Source organism: Arvicanthis niloticus, chromosome 25 (assembly GCF_011762505.2).
Source record: "Arvicanthis niloticus isolate mArvNil1 chromosome 25, mArvNil1.pat.X, whole genome shotgun sequence".
Classification (NCBI taxonomy): domain Eukaryota; kingdom Metazoa; phylum Chordata; class Mammalia; order Rodentia; family Muridae; genus Arvicanthis; species Arvicanthis niloticus.
Window position 1 is genome coordinate 17,940,671 of NC_133433.1, and position 19,301 is coordinate 17,959,971.

Below are 19,301 nucleotides of genomic sequence, written 5' to 3' on the forward strand. Positions count from 1 at the left end.
GGCCACAGTTCCAGCAACTCTGAAGGAGAAGGAGAGATGCCAGGTGAATGCTCATGAAAGGTAAAAATCTAGTAAACTGGGAAGACGTCATGGTTCCCACATCTTCAAGAACGACAGAGACAAAATGGACAATTCAGAAGACACTGGCCCTGGTGTGACCTTAGTCAGCATGTTACCCAGTATGGACTTCCAGTTGCACACCCTTGCGCTACCTCTCCAACCTGCTGCCCTTCTCCCTGCCAGCCCTCCCTGCCCCGCAGGACATTAGTGTGAACCAGTGCTGTGTTCCTCTCCAAAAGGCCACAGCTCAGGCAAGCCACCCTGATAAGAGGGTGCGGGGACGGAAAGCTCTGTCCTGGCCCCTGCAGTCTGTGCTGGGTAGGTTACCTACCTCCTACCGGGGCCTTTGGCTGATGGCCGGCCGTTCATCAGGTTGTTCGCGTTACTATTACCTACCTACTCTATCAGGAGGAACCCAGGCACCCACCTGATTCCGATTTCACTGCTAGCACGCTGACCACACCTCCACATGCCCTCCTAGTACTTTCTCACAACATATTGCCTCTGTCGTCCACATGGTCAAGCAATGGGAAACATTTTCAGTATCTCCACCTGAGATACTGAAATGTCTCAATTCTGTTTCAATTGTCTCAATTTTTCTGTCAGCAATGGCTATGGCATTGATGAAATTGGCTGATGATTCTTCCAGTGTTTGCCAGAAAAACCCCTTCTTCCTAGATTGACTGTCTTCATATGTAATTAATCATCTACTATGTACTAAATACAACCTTTATTTCCCAACTTGTCTCCTTCTACCACCAATACTATCATGTCTAGATATGTACACACTACTCTGGAACAGAGGCTTTCTTCCTCTGGATACTAACAGGAATCACGAAGGAACTATAAGAGCACAGTATTGGAGACAATGAACTGTAAGAAACATAAGACGGCTTGGTATGCTGCTCCACCCCAGCTTAGACAGGATACAGCAAAGTAGTAGCTCTTTCCATGTTATGTACTCAGTATCGCTAACAACCAAATGCCAGGTTAATACCCCTTACTTCAGCAAAGATGCTCAACATATCTATATCTATATCTATATCTATACATCTATTATTATATCTCTATCTCTATATCTCTATTTATATCTATATCTATTTGGGAAGAAAACACATCAACTGATGCCTAATTTAGTCTTGAAAAATGAGAAATCCTAAGACTTGGTGAGTGACTGTTCGACTTGGCTACATTTCCAAGCTGGTAGAGCTGCTCCCTTGCAACCCAGGAAAGTTAGAATGGCAGAGAGAGAGAATTGGGAATTAACTATGCATCCGGAGAAGGAAACCCTGGGCCCGGAACACCAGCTGCCAGCTTCATGTGGCATCTTGCAAGACACGAGAAATGTAGAAATGAGGTTACCTCTGAGATTTACACGCTAAGATAAACACCTCATGAATTGGAGCACAGATGTCTTAGAGATGCAAGAACACCTGTGTGGGGAGGATCTAATGGAAGCAAGGGCAAAGGGGTGGAGACTAACTGTGACAATATTCTCAGGGATGCTTCCTGCAAGGAGAAACAGAACCTCCGGAAGCCATATCAAAATGTTCATCTCAGGAGTAAAACAGGTTTCTAGTTCCTTAGAAAGACTAATTCTGCTGTGAAGAGCTGTATCAGGTGGCTGTAGCCCTACACCACTAAGCTTTCTATGACTGCCTTCTGTTTTTGCAGTGCCAGGCATGGAACCAGGGCCTTTCACGTGCTAAGCAAATGTTTGCCCACTCAGCTGCAACCTCAGCTCTTGTCAATGGCGTTGATTTTTTTTCTTGCAAAACCAGATCTTTATAGTTCAATAACCCAACTGGCTGACAGTTCTGATTTCATCACAATCAACAGATTTTAAAGTAACAACGGAGATCTTTGCAAGGTTCCTTCCTCATTGTGTTCTCTGTGTTTATTATGGTTTTGTTATGGTGGGAGTATGTCTAGAGATGGGCTTGTGAGCCTATTTAAAAACACACAGCTGGAATGTCACACCATTTCCCCCAGCAAGTAAAGCTTGTCCACTATGTAGAATATATAGGGGCTTTTCAGGAATTAATTAACTGCTAGCAAGGAGAACTCTGGAGCCTTTCAAGGACCAAAAACATAGAACTTCAAGAACTCTGGTTTTAAACCTTCAGTGGATAATACTATGTTCTGTGTAAGTCTGATGACTTGAGTTCAATCCAGGTACACATGTACATGGGTAGATATTGTGGTAAGTCCAAATGTTCAGGTGGTAGCTATGTGGTGGAACATACCATAGCCCAGAAAATTAGATGGATTCTGCCTCAATATGATGGAAGATGAAACCCCACTCCTGAACATTGTCCTCTGATCTATACAGCACACATATGCAAGCATGCACACACACACACACACACACACACACACACACACGCAAGCACACACCCACTTTTGAAAACATTCACCTCTGTAACTTTAACTCTTAACCACTCATAAATCTCAGTGCTAGAAAGAGAAGCACAACAGAATCCATGATCTCAAATCACAAACTTAGTTGATATGTGAATATGGTTAGTAAAAGAAATCTGTAATGAATAATCAGTACTACAACTTATTTTTTTTTTTTCTAGTGAATTAATTTAAGATGAAAGCCTCAAGAGGCCAGGTATGTTAGTTCACACCATCACACAGGAGGCTAAGACCAGTTCTGGGCTGCTTTCCTGGGATCTTGAAAATCCATTCTCAAAAGAACAAAAAAAAGGAAAAGAAAATCAAGAAGGTGCACAAACTCTGATCATCACCCGTATGTGGAAGCCTCCCTCTTCCAAACGTAACTCTACTGCATTGCATGGATGATGTTTCCATGATGTTGTCAGTAAATGTGGGCCTGGCCCTGCCTTCAAAGCTTGAGGTACAACATTATGAGGTACAACAGAGTGAGGTTTCCTTCTGTGAGGTTTAGCTTTCAGGAGATTGCCAGCTGGGTCCTGGAACGAACTCAGCAAATAAGCGATATTCCTAAATTACATCAGAAAATCCCAATTAGGGAACAGAGACCCAAATCCAAAACAATATTTTAAGGAAATTAAACATCTAATCTGAGTCAAGTGGCGTCTTTAGGAAATACCCTGGTGTGAGTCCTATCGTGTTTTGGCAGAGGCACATTTTGGCAGACTCCAGGGTGGTAACTGCCCAGTGCTCAATGGCTCCTTCAGATTGAAATCAGATGTACGCAACATTCTCAATTTAAACTGATTAAACACACAGACTAAACCAGGTAATTACAAATGCATGTGCTGGGGAGTGGAAAGAGGAGACAGAATGGGGACTTCTTTATTTTTTAAAGTGTTTTCAAAGATGGGAACAATTTTAGGGAAAAAAAAAAAAAAGGCATGGAACTGAGCCAAATACAGAAACAGATGTTTTGGATAGTAGAGCTGCTGAGAGCTGAGGCCCCTTGCCTTAGCCCTTCCTGGTTCTGATCTAAGAGTTAATGGCTCTGGTTAGTTTTACCTCCAGCTCCACTCTAAAATTCTTTGGTCCTATCCATTTACCCCCTACCACTGAGGGTAACAGTCTTCAGGTGTAGGAAGGTGAAACACAGAGCAACTGAATGATCTAGGAGGATTAAAATGTTTTAAAAAGTTGCATTCTTTTTATTGCCCTTGACATCTCATTGCAATAGATGTGTAGGAAACTTCAGTGCATGCTCAAGCAACAAAAAGCCAAACCAACCAACCAACAACAAAACCCCCAAAACCCCAAACCCTCCAAAGTGGACTCTCTCTTTACAAGCTCATCAGAAACCTTAAAAGGCCATTTGTATCATATTTCTCTTGGATAACTCTACTAAAATTCCTGTTTGTGAGTACATATCTAGGCAACTGATGCCTGACCAGCAGTATAAACACTGAACATTTCACCTGGAAATGGAGGAAGGCATTGTGATGATTTGAATGAGAGTTATCTCCCATTGTCTGTCTAGGGCATCTGAACCCTCAGCCCCTAGAGTTGGTGGAGCTGGTGGAGAGGTATGGAAGGTGTAGCCACGCTGGAGGAAGTATGTCACTGGGAGTGAGCTTGAAGAATTTAAATCCTTCCTCTGTTTCCAGTTTTCTTTCTTGGCTTCATGCTTGCAGTTGAGGATTCATGCTGTCAGTTTCCTGCCCTTGCAACCATGCTTCTCACCATGATACAATCTTATGCCTATGAAATCATAAGCCAAAATAGTCGCTTTTGATCATGTTGCTTTAGCACAGCAATTGGGCAAAGTTGCTGTGGGATTGCAGGTGAAGAATCTTAAGGCTGGATACAAAGTGCCTCTTTGCAAAATACATTAGATGTATTGTTATATGTGGATACAGCAAGAGTGGATGGAAGATCCTGGATGCCAGAGTTTCATAGCAAAGATTCTATTCCTTTTTATCTTATCAGTAATTCTCTTTGTCCCTCGGGCAGGAAAGCTCTTTCCTTTATCGTGTTACTTAGCTATACAGTGGACAATCTGGCCATCCTATCAGCAAAATACACCCCTTCTAGTCATCTCTGTAGAAAATTCTTTCTCTGAGAGACAAAAGGTTTTCTCAGGAATTACAGTCAATTTCAATAGGTCTTATCTGTAACTGATGCTCAAGACATTTAAGTAAAATTGTTCTACCTAAAATTCCATAAATGTAAAGGGGCTGGCTCTACTACTAGTTCCATAAAGACCAAACTCCACGGAAGCAACACCCTGACTTGAACTCACACTGTGAATTCACTCACATGTTAGTCCTGCATTGCACTTGACCTATTAAAACCATGCTTGTGGACATTTTGCAGTTCAGGACCCAGTGTAGAGTGAAAAATTATATATACAGGCTTTTCCTTTATCCTATACCTGAACAAGAATGTAAATTCCAGAACGAGGAACTGAATGTAAGATTTTCACCACCCCAGGACACATTCCAGGTGAATGTGAATCTAGCCTCAAACAATAGGCCCACCTATGGGTGGGAGAGGCCCAAGTCAGGAAGGCATTCCTGACTACAGATAAAGATGCTGCCACCTAGGTGGGGCTATAGCCAGAAGATAGTTAATCTGAAATAGTTGGTAAATGGCAGGATAGGACACAATAGCATGGAAAAAAACACATTTTTGAGAAGAATGAGTGTGCAGTGATTTTCACATGACTCTAGATCATTTGGGCTAGATTCTCTGAAATGTTCCACTGTTCTTGGTTACCCCTCCCTTGGTCTTCCCAGTGCTATGTACAAAATTTGTAAAGCAACCAATCATGTGTAAGCACGCAAAAATGCAACCATTCATGTGTAAGCTCGCGAAAATGCCTTCCTTTCCCCACCCCATGCTATAAAAGACCCTTTAACCCACCACTCTGGGCCAAAACCTTGCTCTTGGAGCTAAAGAGCTTGTCGTTTTGACTGCTGGCTTACTTCCCTAATAAAGCCTCTGCTGATTGCATCTAGGTATGGTTTCTTGTGATCTTTGGGTGGTCTCGATTTCCGGAGGCTTGAGGAAGGGTCTCCTGAGTATGGGGGTCTTCACCAGAAATCTTAAAAGTTGAGCCCTCCCCAGTTTCCATTTAGCTGGTACATAAACTGCTAATCAAATACTGTTTTTCAAAATGCCCCACTCTGCCAACGTCAGAGCTTTTTGTGGGTCCCATTGTGGCCCCACTGGTTAGAAGACAACACCATCCCCTGCAGTGGGTACAAGTTAGATCAGGTAACACAGGTAGCAAAAAAACCCAAGATGTCAGGGCAGCTAACCACAGGCTTCAGATGAAGGCAGCCTGTGTTTCATTTTCAGTGCCACTGTTGAGTGATATTAAAACCACAGGCAATTAGCTTAAGCTCTTGGAGCAAAGCTAGAAACTCAAGGATTGCTCAGTTATGCCTGGGCTCAGTACAGCCTGAGGTCCCGCATACACAGCAGGTGGTCAGCCTGGCTCCTTCCCTTAGCACTGGCTGGAATCAAGATGGAGGTTTAGTTCCTTTTCAAGATGCAGTGGCTCTGTACCACTAGAATCTGAAAGCTTGCACAGCACCCAAATCTAATGCCCTTACCCAAGGCATTAACAGCTACAAGAAAAGAACTTCCTTCCAGTCTGGTAGCATCTCTTCCATCCTCTCTGTCTTCATGCATACTCCCTAAAGATTCCCCACTGGGGACTGCATTCTTTCTTTCTAATTCCCCCTTGGTGAATTATCCCCTGATTTTTGGTTTCCAACATGCATATGTTTCTTTCATTATAACTTTAGTTTTATTCCACTGAGGTGTTTGAAAAGCAAGGACTGGTATAAAAAACTGTTTCCTCCTTTCTAAGCTGATGGAGTTTCCACAGTTGCTACAAACCAGTGATGCAACCTGCTTCCTGTGCCCCTACTGCCATTCCAGGCTATACTTCCTGACTGAGAACTACCTGTTCTATATGGAGCCTACCTCCCTCTAAAACCAAAAGCTGAGTCTAGTGCCATCCACCTGAATCACTGGTAGCATAGTCCTAATACTGGGACATTTTATTTTTATTGCTCTTTCTTTAGTTCCCATAAGGACTACAACCAAATACCGCAGGCCCTACAAGTGGTCTCCCCTCCCCCCATTCCTTCCTACATCATGGCTGTTATTCAAATTTCCTTGTCATTGTCTTAGTTCCACCACCTAAGGACCAAACATTCAAACGCATTAGTCTACTGGGGTCATCCTTGTTTAATCCACCACAACTGACAAGAAAGGGAAGAAAGAGGGGGAATGAAGGGAGGGCAGCTGCTAAGAAATGATTCTAATAAAAGGTATAAAAATCAATAACTGTTACACTTAATGATAACACATATATTTTTCAACCAGTTTCCTCTATAACCAGACTTCCTTTTTTTCACAAGAGAAAAAAAAAATCATAAATTATCTAAAATGCTATGTGAACCTTATTTGTGGTCAAATGGTTAATGCTTAAGGAAATTACAAAGCATAACGGTATTGGTGAGAATTCTGAATTGTTTATATATTAAAACAGGGGCCTCATAGTTTTGACAGATTCCCCACCTGATGGACCAGTCAACATGAGAGTCAGAATGGGCCTGGCCGAACCTAAGGACACTGGAGCCCTTCAGATTGTGTGGGAGGAGTCCTGGTAAGTTTTGTAGACCTGAACTTAAGATCTATATAATACTAATGCCAAGACCAGTGTCAGCATCATACTGGTTTTTTGCATGGTTTTTTTGTGTTTTATAATAAAGACACTAAGTATGCAAAGACTTAAGGACTCCAGCATACCACTGCCTGAATGTAAATATACTAACTTATTTCCTTCCTAGGTATTTGTCTTTAGAATTCAATCCTCTACAAATACTCTAAATGTAAATACAGGCCTAAGATGTTCATGTGAAAGTAAAAATATATACAGGATGCTAAGTGTGACTCACAGTATCACCAACTTGTACAATTCTCTTCAGAAGACACTAATCAACTCAAAAAAAAAAAAAAAAAAAAAAGGTCATATAAATCTTAGCAGCAAGATGCCAGTAAAATTGAATTTCTGTCTAGTTTAATTCAACAATGGAAAAGTCAGCCATTAAAAGGCAGATAAACTTCCCTTTGTCCCCCTCTTCCTGAGAAACTTCCAAATGTTGAAAATCAATTCCTTTTGTCCCCTTGTTATTCATCTGCTACACATTAAATAGAAACTCTGGGCATTGAGTGAGTCCCGCAGGGTCTTTCATCTGCAGAAAAGCCTGCTACAAATTAAATTCTTACTCTCCCTCACAAATTACAGATCCGTATTGTAGCAGACCATTGATTTATCAGTCTGTGCCTTTGCTAGTTCAGATTTGTGAGACTAGCTAATTGCAGTCTTTTATCTGGAGTTATTTTGCAGTTGAAGATTGTGTGCTATATTAATTAACATGGAACAATTCTATGCTGTTCTGACTCTGTAGGCAATATGTTTTTAAAGCATTTTGCCACATTTTAGTTTATTTATTTATCAGTTCCTTGAATCATTGTGTCCTGAATGAGCATGTATGTGTGGGTGTGGATGTGTAGAAATCATTATAGTGGAATAATACTTAATAATATTACTCAGATAGCAATTTTATGTTAAGACTACCATAATGGTTATGACAGAGGACATAAAAACAATGATTATACACAAAATCTTTTAGAAATATTTAAATCATGCAGACATTTTATTGGCATTGGACTTTAGGATTCCTTACTAAAGTAATTGTAATGCCAGGCATCAATATGACTTTCGAGAACATGACTTCCACATTAGGAGCCGGGGTGATTGCTCAGATGGTAATATGTTTGCCTCACAAGGACTTGAGCTTGAACTCAAAGAACCCATGGAAAGCTGGACAGATTCCCCACCTGATGGGCCAATCAACATGAGAGTCAGAATGGGCCTGGCCAAACCTAAGGACACTGGAGCCCAGTTTACATATCCATAATCACAACATCCACTGTGGAGATGGGGCATGAAAACAGGATTATCCCCAGAGGTTCACTGCCCAACACATGTGCAGACATAAATAAGAAGCCCTATGAAAAGCAATATGAAAGGCAGAGACCAACATCTAAGGTCATCTTCTGACTAAAGGACATTGCCATGGCATATACCCACACCCATTTACACACCCACCATACACACAGATCAAGAGACTTTCGCATTAAGTTTCAATTACTAAACACATCACAATGCAACATCTCAGTTAGAGAATGTTCCTTCCAAGTGGCTAACAAATAAACAAGCTTAGATCAGTGGTAGGTCAGTCCACCAATGCCTGGATTTTTGATGCACTGTTTCTTCAAGTTTTCCCCAGTGATCTGTCTCAAGTCCAGTCTCCGCTTGCGTTTGTGAACTTCCAGAATCAAAAACAAATGTTCTTTCTTTTCTTTGTAAAGAAAAAGTCCTTACCTCACTGGAGTCTTCCTGCTGGTTGATGACTGCCAGAGCATCCTCTGCTGCCTGCCTCTTTGCTTCAGCAACCGTGCGTTCCATCTTGGCTCGCTCTGTGGTGATCATGTCATGGGCTTTCCTCTCTGCCTCAGACACGGCTTTCTGCAGCTCCGTCATTGCCTGTCGCTTCACCTCATTTACAGCCTCCTCTGTGACACCACGCCAGACCAAGGAACAGAATAACTCTGGGTTAGCTCACCCATCCCTTAACAGAAGTTCATAGAACAAACCCAGCTCTTATCCAAATGGCTGGACAGTTCTGACTCTTAACGAGTCTTTTAAATTCATCTAGGAAATCAAAAAAATGAGAATTTTTTGGCATAGCCTTGTTGGGAATATTTTTAATGCATATATATTTACTTAACTTTTCTCCCATAATAAGCCTCCAGAAATAATTCTGGGCCCCGATAAGGAGCAAGAATGCCCACAAGGAACTGGAACTTGTATGCCTCATTCAGACACACAAGGAACCTACTGTTTAGCCTGACATCATGGTGAATGCCTGTAATTCAGGAGTTCAAGGCTAGCCTGGGCTACACAGTAGGACTCTCTATATAAAATAAATAATAAAATAGATGGTCCACTTTAACTTTTTCTTGTCATTTATTGAATGATACAGATATGTGCTTCTACAGAGCAAATAATATAGATCTTTTAAAGAGAACCTTGCCATTTCTACGTTTTAAGATGTTCTGTGTTTACTTCAAGCATACACACAGTAACTTGGTACAGCCAACTATTGCACCGGACAAACAAAAGGGAGTCACACCTCAAGACACATGATCAAACCTAACTGAACACCTACAAGGTCCAATTAGTTCTTCAGTTTTGGCTGCAGTTGAGATACAAAGATTCAGCCAATATTCAATAGAAGATTGACAACTAAAACAAGTACTTTCCACTTAAAAAAAAATATGAACAGTTCAAATTAACAAGAGAAAATACCCTCCTCGTGAATTAGTTTATCTAATTTTCATCTTTATTCAAAGCAAAATGACAATGATTAATTGAAAATTTAATAGGCAGTAATTATTAACTTGGCAAACCTACTACCAATTAACACTCTATTAAAACTAATTATGATATGTTTTATTCAAGTGTTTGCACTTAATTGTTTCACCCACTTAAAAAGCACCTTAATTAAATGTTCTGTTTAATTAAAAACATAGATTCCTAATAAAAATGTTTTACTGTAGATGAAAAGTTTAAGAGACGTTAAGTCCTCTCAGGGTTCCTTAAGTTCCTGTGGTTGACTCTACATTATATGACCTACAGGCCACCAGAAGCCCCTCCTGGGACGCAGTATCATGCTTTCTGTAGCCTCTGTCACTTAGCACTGTCATCCCCAAAGTACCTTCACTGCAAATAATGTCTGGTTAAGACTCGCACTATACTATAAAGGAATGATCCAGATTGGGAATGTTAACTAAACTGTGATAAGCTTGTGTTAGCTCCTGCAAGGTATGCACTTCAAATCTGAATGGAATCAGCGTATCACACACAGCTCACAGAACCTTCTTCATCAAGAAGCAGAAGCTGCCTTTATTACCCTATCATAAAGGGCTCAGGGCACTGGGGGGTGGGGGGGGGAAGTACTGCCCTTCTAGCCACATAGCCAGGGTCTAATTTAGTTTGAATATTCAAGGTGAATTAAAATTCTATCTAAGTGGTAATACAGGACAATAATTTTTGCTTAGGATCAAAGCTGTAGCTTGACTAATTGTATATGCAAATCAGGCAATTTATATTTAAATTATGCATTCCTATTCTAATCCCACAGGCATATACAGATCAGCAAAGAGAATTGGTAGGACATTTCCAAGGTGCTTGAATATTTATTACCAACTGCAAACATTCTCTGATCCTTTGAAAAGAAATATACTGAAGGAAACATTCAGTCACAATTTAAAACTACTTTTATGTTTGTTTTTTTTTCTCCTTCAGTTTTGTAAGGATCCTTTGTAACTTTTGAATTCATGTGCTTTCTTTGCTCTTGCTTTTAAAAATACAACTTTTAAAGAAAAGTGGAGGTTGTCACCATGGTTTCTTAGGGTTTATAATCTTTTTTAATATGTGGATTAAATATCACTAAACTATCATTGGAGCAACATACAGAATTTACATAGGGTCTCTCTCTCTCGTGTGTGCATGTCTGTGTGTGTGTTTGTGAATGTGTATGCTGTGTATATGTATATTTGTGTGTGTGTGTTTTGAGTGTGTGTTTATGTGTGTATATGGGTAGTATGTGTATATTTGTGTGTGTTTGTATGTATGTATATGTTTGTGTGTATGGGTTTTTTGTGTATGTTTTTGTGTGTGTGCATGTGAGTTTGTGTGTGCATTTATGTGTGTGTGTGTATGTTTGTGAGTGTGTGTGTATGTTTATGTGCAGTGTGGATGTGTATGTTTGTGAGGGTGTGTATGTTTATGTGTAGCGTCTCTCTGTGCGTGCATGTGTGTATATGTTTGTGTGTGTGTATTTATGTGTAGTGTGTGTATTTATGTTTTTTGGAGTGTGTATGTTTATGTGCAGTGTGTGTGTGTATGTGTGTGTTTGCATGTGTGCATATTGGAACAGAGAGGCAGAGAGAAAGAAAAAAGTATGAGAAGGAGAATGTGGACACTCACTCTAACCAAATATGGTAAAATGAAAGCAGACAGGATTACTTTTTTTTTTTTTTTTTTGGAAATCTTTAGGCAAGTTTAAAATCATTTCAAAATAAAATGACATAAAAACTGGAAAACACATTTAAAAACTATTTACTTTTATAATGATCATTTCTGGGACTGGGGAGATGGCTTGGCAGTTGGGCTACTGATTGTTCCTCGGGAGGACTTGGGTTCAATTCCCAGCATCTACATGGCAGCCCACAACTGTGTGTAACTCCAAGATCTGACACCCTTACCCAGACACACAAGCAGGCCAAACACCAGTGCACAAAAAAAATAAAGTTTGTTCTATCTGTAATTTCCAGTGAGGACAATGTATTACATAAAAGTTGTATTACATGAGAGTTGTGTCTATTCCACGTTTTTCAAATATTTTAAACCCTGCTTAGTTATCTTTTACCATGAAAATGGTATGTAGTACTTTTGTGGCAAAGGCACACTTTATAGGTGTCTCTTTTTAAAAAGGAGAAGGCAGGTTTGTTTATTGGTCTGAGGCTTTTGTTGTTGCATTTTGGTTTCGTTTTATGAGATGGGGTTTCGCCCTGTAGCACAGGCTGCCTCATTCTTGCCTCATCCTCAGTCTTTAATTATAGGGATTACAGGTATGAACTATTAAGCCTAGCTCTGGATTTTGTTTTGTTTTCCTTGCTTACAAGGAAAGTTACTCAAAGTTAAGTATGAGAGTCCATTTCAAGCATAAGAAGCTAAGTGTAGATGGGCCATTTGACCTGTGGTATTCTCGTGTGCTGGACACTAATTCTCATTAGGAACTCTATATCCTTGACACTCAACTGTGAAGTCTACACCTGCTTTTTAAGAAGTCTGCCCAGGAAGATCCCACAATTACTTCAGAGCTCTCTAGGAAAGGCTGCCATCCACCCCTTAATATTTAGCATTCATCTTTAGAAAATTAGTCCAGACTGTTCGATGTGATGAGTGGGTACCACAGTGAGAAAAGAACAAATGTCATCTGTACCACAACCAAACCATATCTTAGAATGACAAAGGTTGTGGATGACAGATACATTTAAAAATAACCCGAAATTCCCCTGGCAAGGTTCACTCCATCTTTAGCATTGCATGGACATAAGAAAAACAAAATTGTTCTTTCTCAACTTTTAAGTCTCACAAAACTAAACCACATCAATGCTGGGTTCAGACTGCACAAAGTGGACTGGGAAGGAAACATAATGGAGGATTCCATAGATTCCCATATGCCAAATAAGAAAAACCAGGAAGAAAAAAAAAAAGGAACTTTGGGTTAGTGGAAAGTACAAAGTACACTTCTGAATTGGCCAGCTGTTGCTTGATGCTCCCAGGAGGAATTCCTTTATGCTTAGCTATTCAATCTGACTTTTCGGGAAAGGTGGTATATTCAAGAAAATCTGCTGTTATTAGCATGTAAGGGAACAGAGAAGGATATTTTCTCCTAACACAGAAACTCATCTTTTTATTATCCAAAATGACAATTCTTTGTCCCTATTGGAATGGCAGGCCTTGGATGCTCAAAAGTGGATTTGAAAGAAAAAAAGGAAGCAACAGGAAAATACAGCACTTCTAGGGTTGGGGGGGGGGCACTTGGCAGGTGTAGTAACAACTTGGAAGAACACTGAGACTACGGGCACAACTGGATATATAAATGTATATATACACATATACATATTCATGGATAGGGATAAATATATTTATAAATGACATAAGTGAATTCACTCTTATCTCAGCAATTAAGCCAGAGGATCCATCAGCTTTGTAGAGAGAACACATGAGAATGCTTTCTAGCTCTAGATCTGAGCTTCGAAACAGAATTCTATCAGACTTGAGAAAATTGTTATCACTCTCACAAGAAGTAGGATGTCTTAGACATTTTATAAAACATTTGAATAAAGAACACATGACCAAATATTCACCAAGTAGGAAAGAGCCGCAAACAGTTGAATCCAACCAAAACCTAAGAAGAAATCTCTTGCTGAAAAACAGTAATAACAGCAACAAAGACCCTTTCCCAAGACTGAGCTTGGCCAGCCACATAACCACATGATGTGTGGCTCGAACTGGCCCCAGCCAGTTTCAAAGAGAAACTGTTCTAACAGTTGAAATTTCAGCACCTCAAAGACACAGCTATTGTCTGTTCTGTGTGTAATTATAGGCTCTTGATCCGGGCTTATCTTTGATCTCCTGAGTTGAAGTTTTAAAGGTTCCATGCGTAGTTGGTGTTTCACAGAGTCTGCCAGCTCTAAGCTTTAAGACCAATACCAAGTCAGTGGGTCACAGGAAGCTTCAAATCTACCACAAAATGCATAGCAACAGGTAGTAATGGGAGTGGATGAATGGTGTGTGTGGAAATTAAAGGCCTGACCACTCCGTTGCTCAACTTAAAAAGGAACTTAACTCTGATGGCTTAATATTAAATACCACAGAAGACTGATTTTAATACCAGACTGTAACCAAAATATAATGATCTTTCCAACGTTCCTCAACAAGTCCACTAGATTAGGTCCAACTTTAGACACAGAGAAAAATGCTGATGTATGTAATTTCATTCCTGAAACACTGGATTTCTTTTCTCATCAAAGAAAAACTCCATGCAATCTAAGACCTCCTGTGCCAAAATTTCACTCTGAAACCATTACAGATGCTACAAAACGGAGGGGGGAGGGGAGGAGGTTATAAAGGAAACATTGCCAGCCTTTCAATTATAATGGCACTAGCAGATGCTATGAAAATAAAAAACTATTTCATGTTTTAATCAGGCCCGGTTTGAGAATATTAATGAGCGTTTTTTTTTTTTTTCTTTTAGTTTGTTTTATTTTGTGGTTTTCACTGTGTTTTGCTTTGCTTTTGCTATTGTTGTTGTTCACAGTGAAGTCCTCTCTTGTCACTCCTCACATCGTGGCATTAACAACTGCACACAGCTGCCAGAACACTAAACTCATGTTTTTAAACAATTCTTACCAGCTTTCTTCCAGATCTCCTCTGGCACGTATCCAGACGCAGGCCTGTGAAGGAATTCCCGATGTGCATCTATGAAAACGAAAGAAGACGGTAGAGAGAAGAGGAGAGCACCGTCAGCATCAGCCTTATGCAGAGTCAAGCAGGCAACCCCTCCTCTTGGCTCCATCGCAAAAATGCAGTTTTAAAAGGCTGAATATTTCACTTCAAGAAAATGCGCAGAAATAGCAAAGCTATTTATTGGATCAGAACCCAAGGATGGGAGAAGGTCATTGCTCCAAACACATCACACACACATACCCAAAGCAGCTTCACTTCATGATACAGTGTGATGCCTGGGAACAGGCTTCCCAGAACTTTCTCAGGGTGATGATTTCTATAGGTGAACTTTGTGTTGTTAAAGGAGCTTGTGGTTGGTGACTTTCTTTTCAAAATCAGATTTGTAGTTCAAAAGTCAATCATATGGTAGAATAATGTATACAGAGTGCTGATTCTACCGTAATAGACAACCAGTGAGGCCCACTCAGGGGCTAATCAGCTTTCATACTTATTTCTCTAATATTCTATTGTGCGTTAAAACTTTCTCATACATCATGTCACATTAGATTGAAAAAGATGGGAGCCAGAAAGTATTATAAAGGGTTTATGGACATTCAGTTGATCAGTGAGAAAATGGTTCATGTTTTGTCCAGAAAAGGAAATGAAGCTCTATTCTAAATGCCATGTTCATTATGTTTTCAGATTTTAAATTTTTGAGAAAATAAAGTTGGCACAAGAATGTTAACTTTCTTTCTTTCTTTCTTTCTTTCTTTCTTTCTTTCTTTCTTTTTTTCTTTTGTTTTTTTTGTTTGTTTGTTTGTTTTTTTGGGTTTTTTTTTGTTTTGTTTTTTTGTTTTTGTTTTCCGAGACAGGGTTTCTCTGTGTAGCCCTGGCTGTCATGGAACTCACTCTGTAGACCAGGCTGGCCTCGAACTCAGAAATCCACCTGCCTCTGCCTCCCAAGTGCTGGGATTAAAGGCGTGCACCACCACCACCTGGCGAATGTTAACTTTCAAATAACACATCCATACAAAAACTATGGGCATTTAATATTTTGCTTCTAGAAAATAAAAATTTTTATGGTCTTCCCTAGTTAAAATATAAACATTCAACGCAAGTCTTCCATACTGAATTTTCAGTATAAGCCTATATATTCAACCCTTCTTTATTCCTTATGCGAAACAAGTCTACCAGGCTGAATTTTTAAAGCAAGCCTGTGTATTCAAGGTTTATTTATTCCTCTTGAGTGGTAGAAATAGAGACAAGTACTACTACATCAGATATCAGACTTCAGAAGGATTGAGAAAGAGAATAATCAAATGAACTTTGATATATATATGTGTGTGTGTGTATGAACTATCAAAGAACAAACTGTCCTTTTAAAAAAACTGTTATTATAATAGTTTTGTTAAAGACAAGAAAAATTTTGTCCAGTTTCCTGTAGTTTATGCAGCTAAAGAAGAAAAATGACAGTCACTTTAGCTTAGTCATTCAATATAAATGTTTCAAATATATGCAAATCTTTGCATGGTGCATAGACTGATAAGTGAGCCAGAACACTAATTTTCCCTAGGTAATTTTAAAAAGCCTATGGTAATTTGGTGAAGGGTATATCAAAAGCCTCTGTTCTATCTTTGCAATGTTTCTGTCAGTATTATTTCAAGTATAAAAGTTAAAAATTTTTCATTATAATCTTACATATACTTAATAAGTTCTTAAATAATACATAATATATTATTAACACTAATATATAATTATTTGATAATAATAAGTAGTATACCTGTGAGGTGTTATTGGAATTGCTCATTTTGTAAAGTGAGAAACAATGGCAAAATGCCTTTTTATTTAAGAACTTGGTTTTGTTGTCGTTGCTCTTCTTCTTCTTCAAGAAAACTGGATAAAATTATTTGAGGTGTATATACCTTAGAGGATATACAATGCTGCTAACAAGTTCTTCAAGCTTACCTTCTGCATCACCTTAGCTATTTCCATAGGAGATGGAATGTGGTCAAGTTCACATGCAGCATGTGATGCAGTGATAACCAGTTTCCGAGTAACAAACAATAAAGACTTTATCACAGGATAAAATGGTTTTGCTTAAATATAATTGATCACATAACAACAGATTGGTAAAGTCTATAGCATATATATATATGTATATGTATATCATATATATATATATATATATATATATATATATATATATATCCTGCAAAGTATCAGGAGTGGGTTCTTTGGTTCTTTTTGCTTTCTTGCTTTTCATTTATCAGGTTAAACAAAGTTTAATAGTTTAATAACCGTCTTTGGGTAAAAAAAACATTATTATAAACAGCAGAAAAGGCAGCACTGCTGTCAAAAGTACAGACATGAAAGATGCTCACTACTAATTCTAGCTAACACAAAGAAAAGAGAATTAAGACTAGAATCCAGTGGAAAAGAATCTTGAGTTTTGGCTACTACCCACTGTGGAGCATCAGGCTAGTTGATTTTTCCATGTTTGAACTGTCCCACTTGTAAACTGAGGCAAGCCCAGCTATACTTTGAGATAAAAGGAGGGATTACTATCACTGCTTATTTTTATCATCATCACCAGTGAGAAAAAAAGGTATTCTTTATAAATAACTAGGATGCAAAAAGCACTATAGAGATTGTGTCTCTCAGTACTTAATCAAATAGCATATAACTTTCAAGAAAGCAGAAGCTCAGGAGAAGTTTGCAGTATGTGAATGCACTCCAAAACATTGAAATGTAAGGATACTATCTTGTGTGTTGGATTGAAATTATTCCTATGGGTACCAATTCACTGTCCTCCTGGGAAGCAGATACTTAAATTACACAAATAACATTTTCATGGATGTTACTTAAACCTTGTGAATACTCATGCCCTCGGTTTAACTCAAATTGTTTAGGGCTCAGTCAACCTTTCATCATGCCATGCACTTTGCAGTGGATATCTTGCATTTTCCACATGGGAAAGCTGTGCTGTGTCTTACTTTGGCTACATTTCTTTAAATGACACATCTTGGTATCCACAGAGACCCAACTCCTGACCAAGAAATACTGAACTCAGTTGTGAAAAGCAACTTTCATAGTCCTAATTTCTAAGAGTTTTTTTCAAAGTAGTCAAACTTACACTCTCTGTCTCTGTCTCTCTCTCTCTCTGTGTGTGTCTCTCTCTGTCTCTCTGTCTCTGTCTCTGTCTGTCTGTCTGTCTGTCTGTCTCTCTCTCTCTCTCTCTCTCTCTCTCTCTCTCTCTCTCTCACACACACACACACACACACACACACTTCACAGCATCATCTTCAGTTCTATGCCGTGGCACGTTTTGCTGAACATCGGGACTAACAACAGGAAGAACAGTCAAATGGGCAGTCCTCAGAATCTGGTTGCTTTTATGCTAAATATTAAAGGTATTAGTTAACAGGCTACAGAAACCACACAATTGATATATTTAACATATATTTTGATTAAATAGTTGTGATTTCAAGATTAATTATGTAGCAATGTCTAATTTAGTAGTAGAAGCTCTGTAGGCAAAAGAAGCTTAATGAGACTTTTTTTTTTTTTCAAAAAAAGAAAGACAAAGAAAAAAAAAATCCTGACACTGATAAATAAGAAAAAAGAGACAATCCTTCTATAACTTAACTGATAAAAACTCTGGCTAATATAGAGAGGAAAATTCTAAGATTCTGTAGCTCCTTCTAAAGAAGACTATTTGTAACTACTAACTTCTTTTTAAACTATCTTTAAAATAGCAGTTGCTATAAAAATGGATAGTTCTTTCAAAGTCCAAGAGTAGAAACAGATAGGAGCATCAATCAGGATTGACTTCCAAATGTAAAACATGTACATGATATGAGGAGGACACTCCTTTTAGCTTACGTTTGCTTGCTCTGAAGTACAAATTGCTTGGAGGAAAAGGGAAGAGGAAGTGGCAACCCCCAGAGGACAACAGACACCTAATCAAGGGAAGAAGCCATGTCCCAGTGAAAGGAAATGTTAGAAGAAAAGGGGGGAAAAAGTGGTCTGTGATGTACAAAGGAGGTGGGAAGTATGCTCCACAGAATGGAGACCATTGGATACTAGATACGGCAAGGGCCGCTATCAGTATACATGAAGAAATGAGCTGAGAGCCTGTGGAGAACCAGTGTGACCTCATTTGACCCAGGACAGCAATGTTCAAAGTTTGGCAGCACCTACGCATGGCCTTCATCCTGTAATGGCAGAATGAGGCTGTGATTGTCTCATATCCATTACAGTGATCATTAAAAGAAAGACTAGGCTATGTGATTTCATCCTTACAAATGCCACTTTTGGGGTTTGTTAAGGGTAATGAATTTAGAGATCTTAATGCTGTCTTTTAAAAATCCCTACAGAGCCACAAAACTATTTGTGGCTTTCCAATATCCATCTTTATCAATGAGCACACCTTAGGAGGAATCATCTCTTTATATTGAGAACATAGACATCTTTAATTTGGAGTGTTTTGTATCATTAAAGAAAGCAGACTTTTAAGCAGATATGAAAGGCATTTGTACTATGGACTCTGTCGTGTGGCCATGAGATGAACTTCATGATGTGATTACAGAGTCAATGTAAGTGTATAAAAATCCAAATTTTACACACAGCTCTGTTCTGAACAACTTGTTTATGGTTTTTATGTTCTGGCAGTAGA

The 19,301-nt window shown here is 39.1% G+C and overlaps 1 protein-coding gene across 5 annotated transcripts in view; it reads right to left on the reverse strand.

Annotated features, from left to right (window-relative positions):
* Runx1t1 (RUNX1 partner transcriptional co-repressor 1) overlaps positions 1-19,301 on the reverse strand; it is a 151,669-nt gene that overhangs the window by 5,536 nt on the left and 126,832 nt on the right. For all 5 annotated transcript variants that reach the window (XM_076924142.1, XM_076924144.1, XM_076924143.1 and 2 more), the window contains 3 exons: positions 14,591-14,659; positions 8,927-9,117; positions 1-19 (listed from right to left, as the gene is read on the reverse strand). The exon at positions 1-19 is cut by the window's left edge and continues 5,536 nt beyond it. In XM_076924142.1, coding sequence (XP_076780257.1) covers positions 1-19; positions 8,927-9,117; positions 14,591-14,659 — 279 coding nt within the window. The remainder of the gene's footprint in view (positions 20-8,926; positions 9,118-14,590; positions 14,660-19,301) is intronic.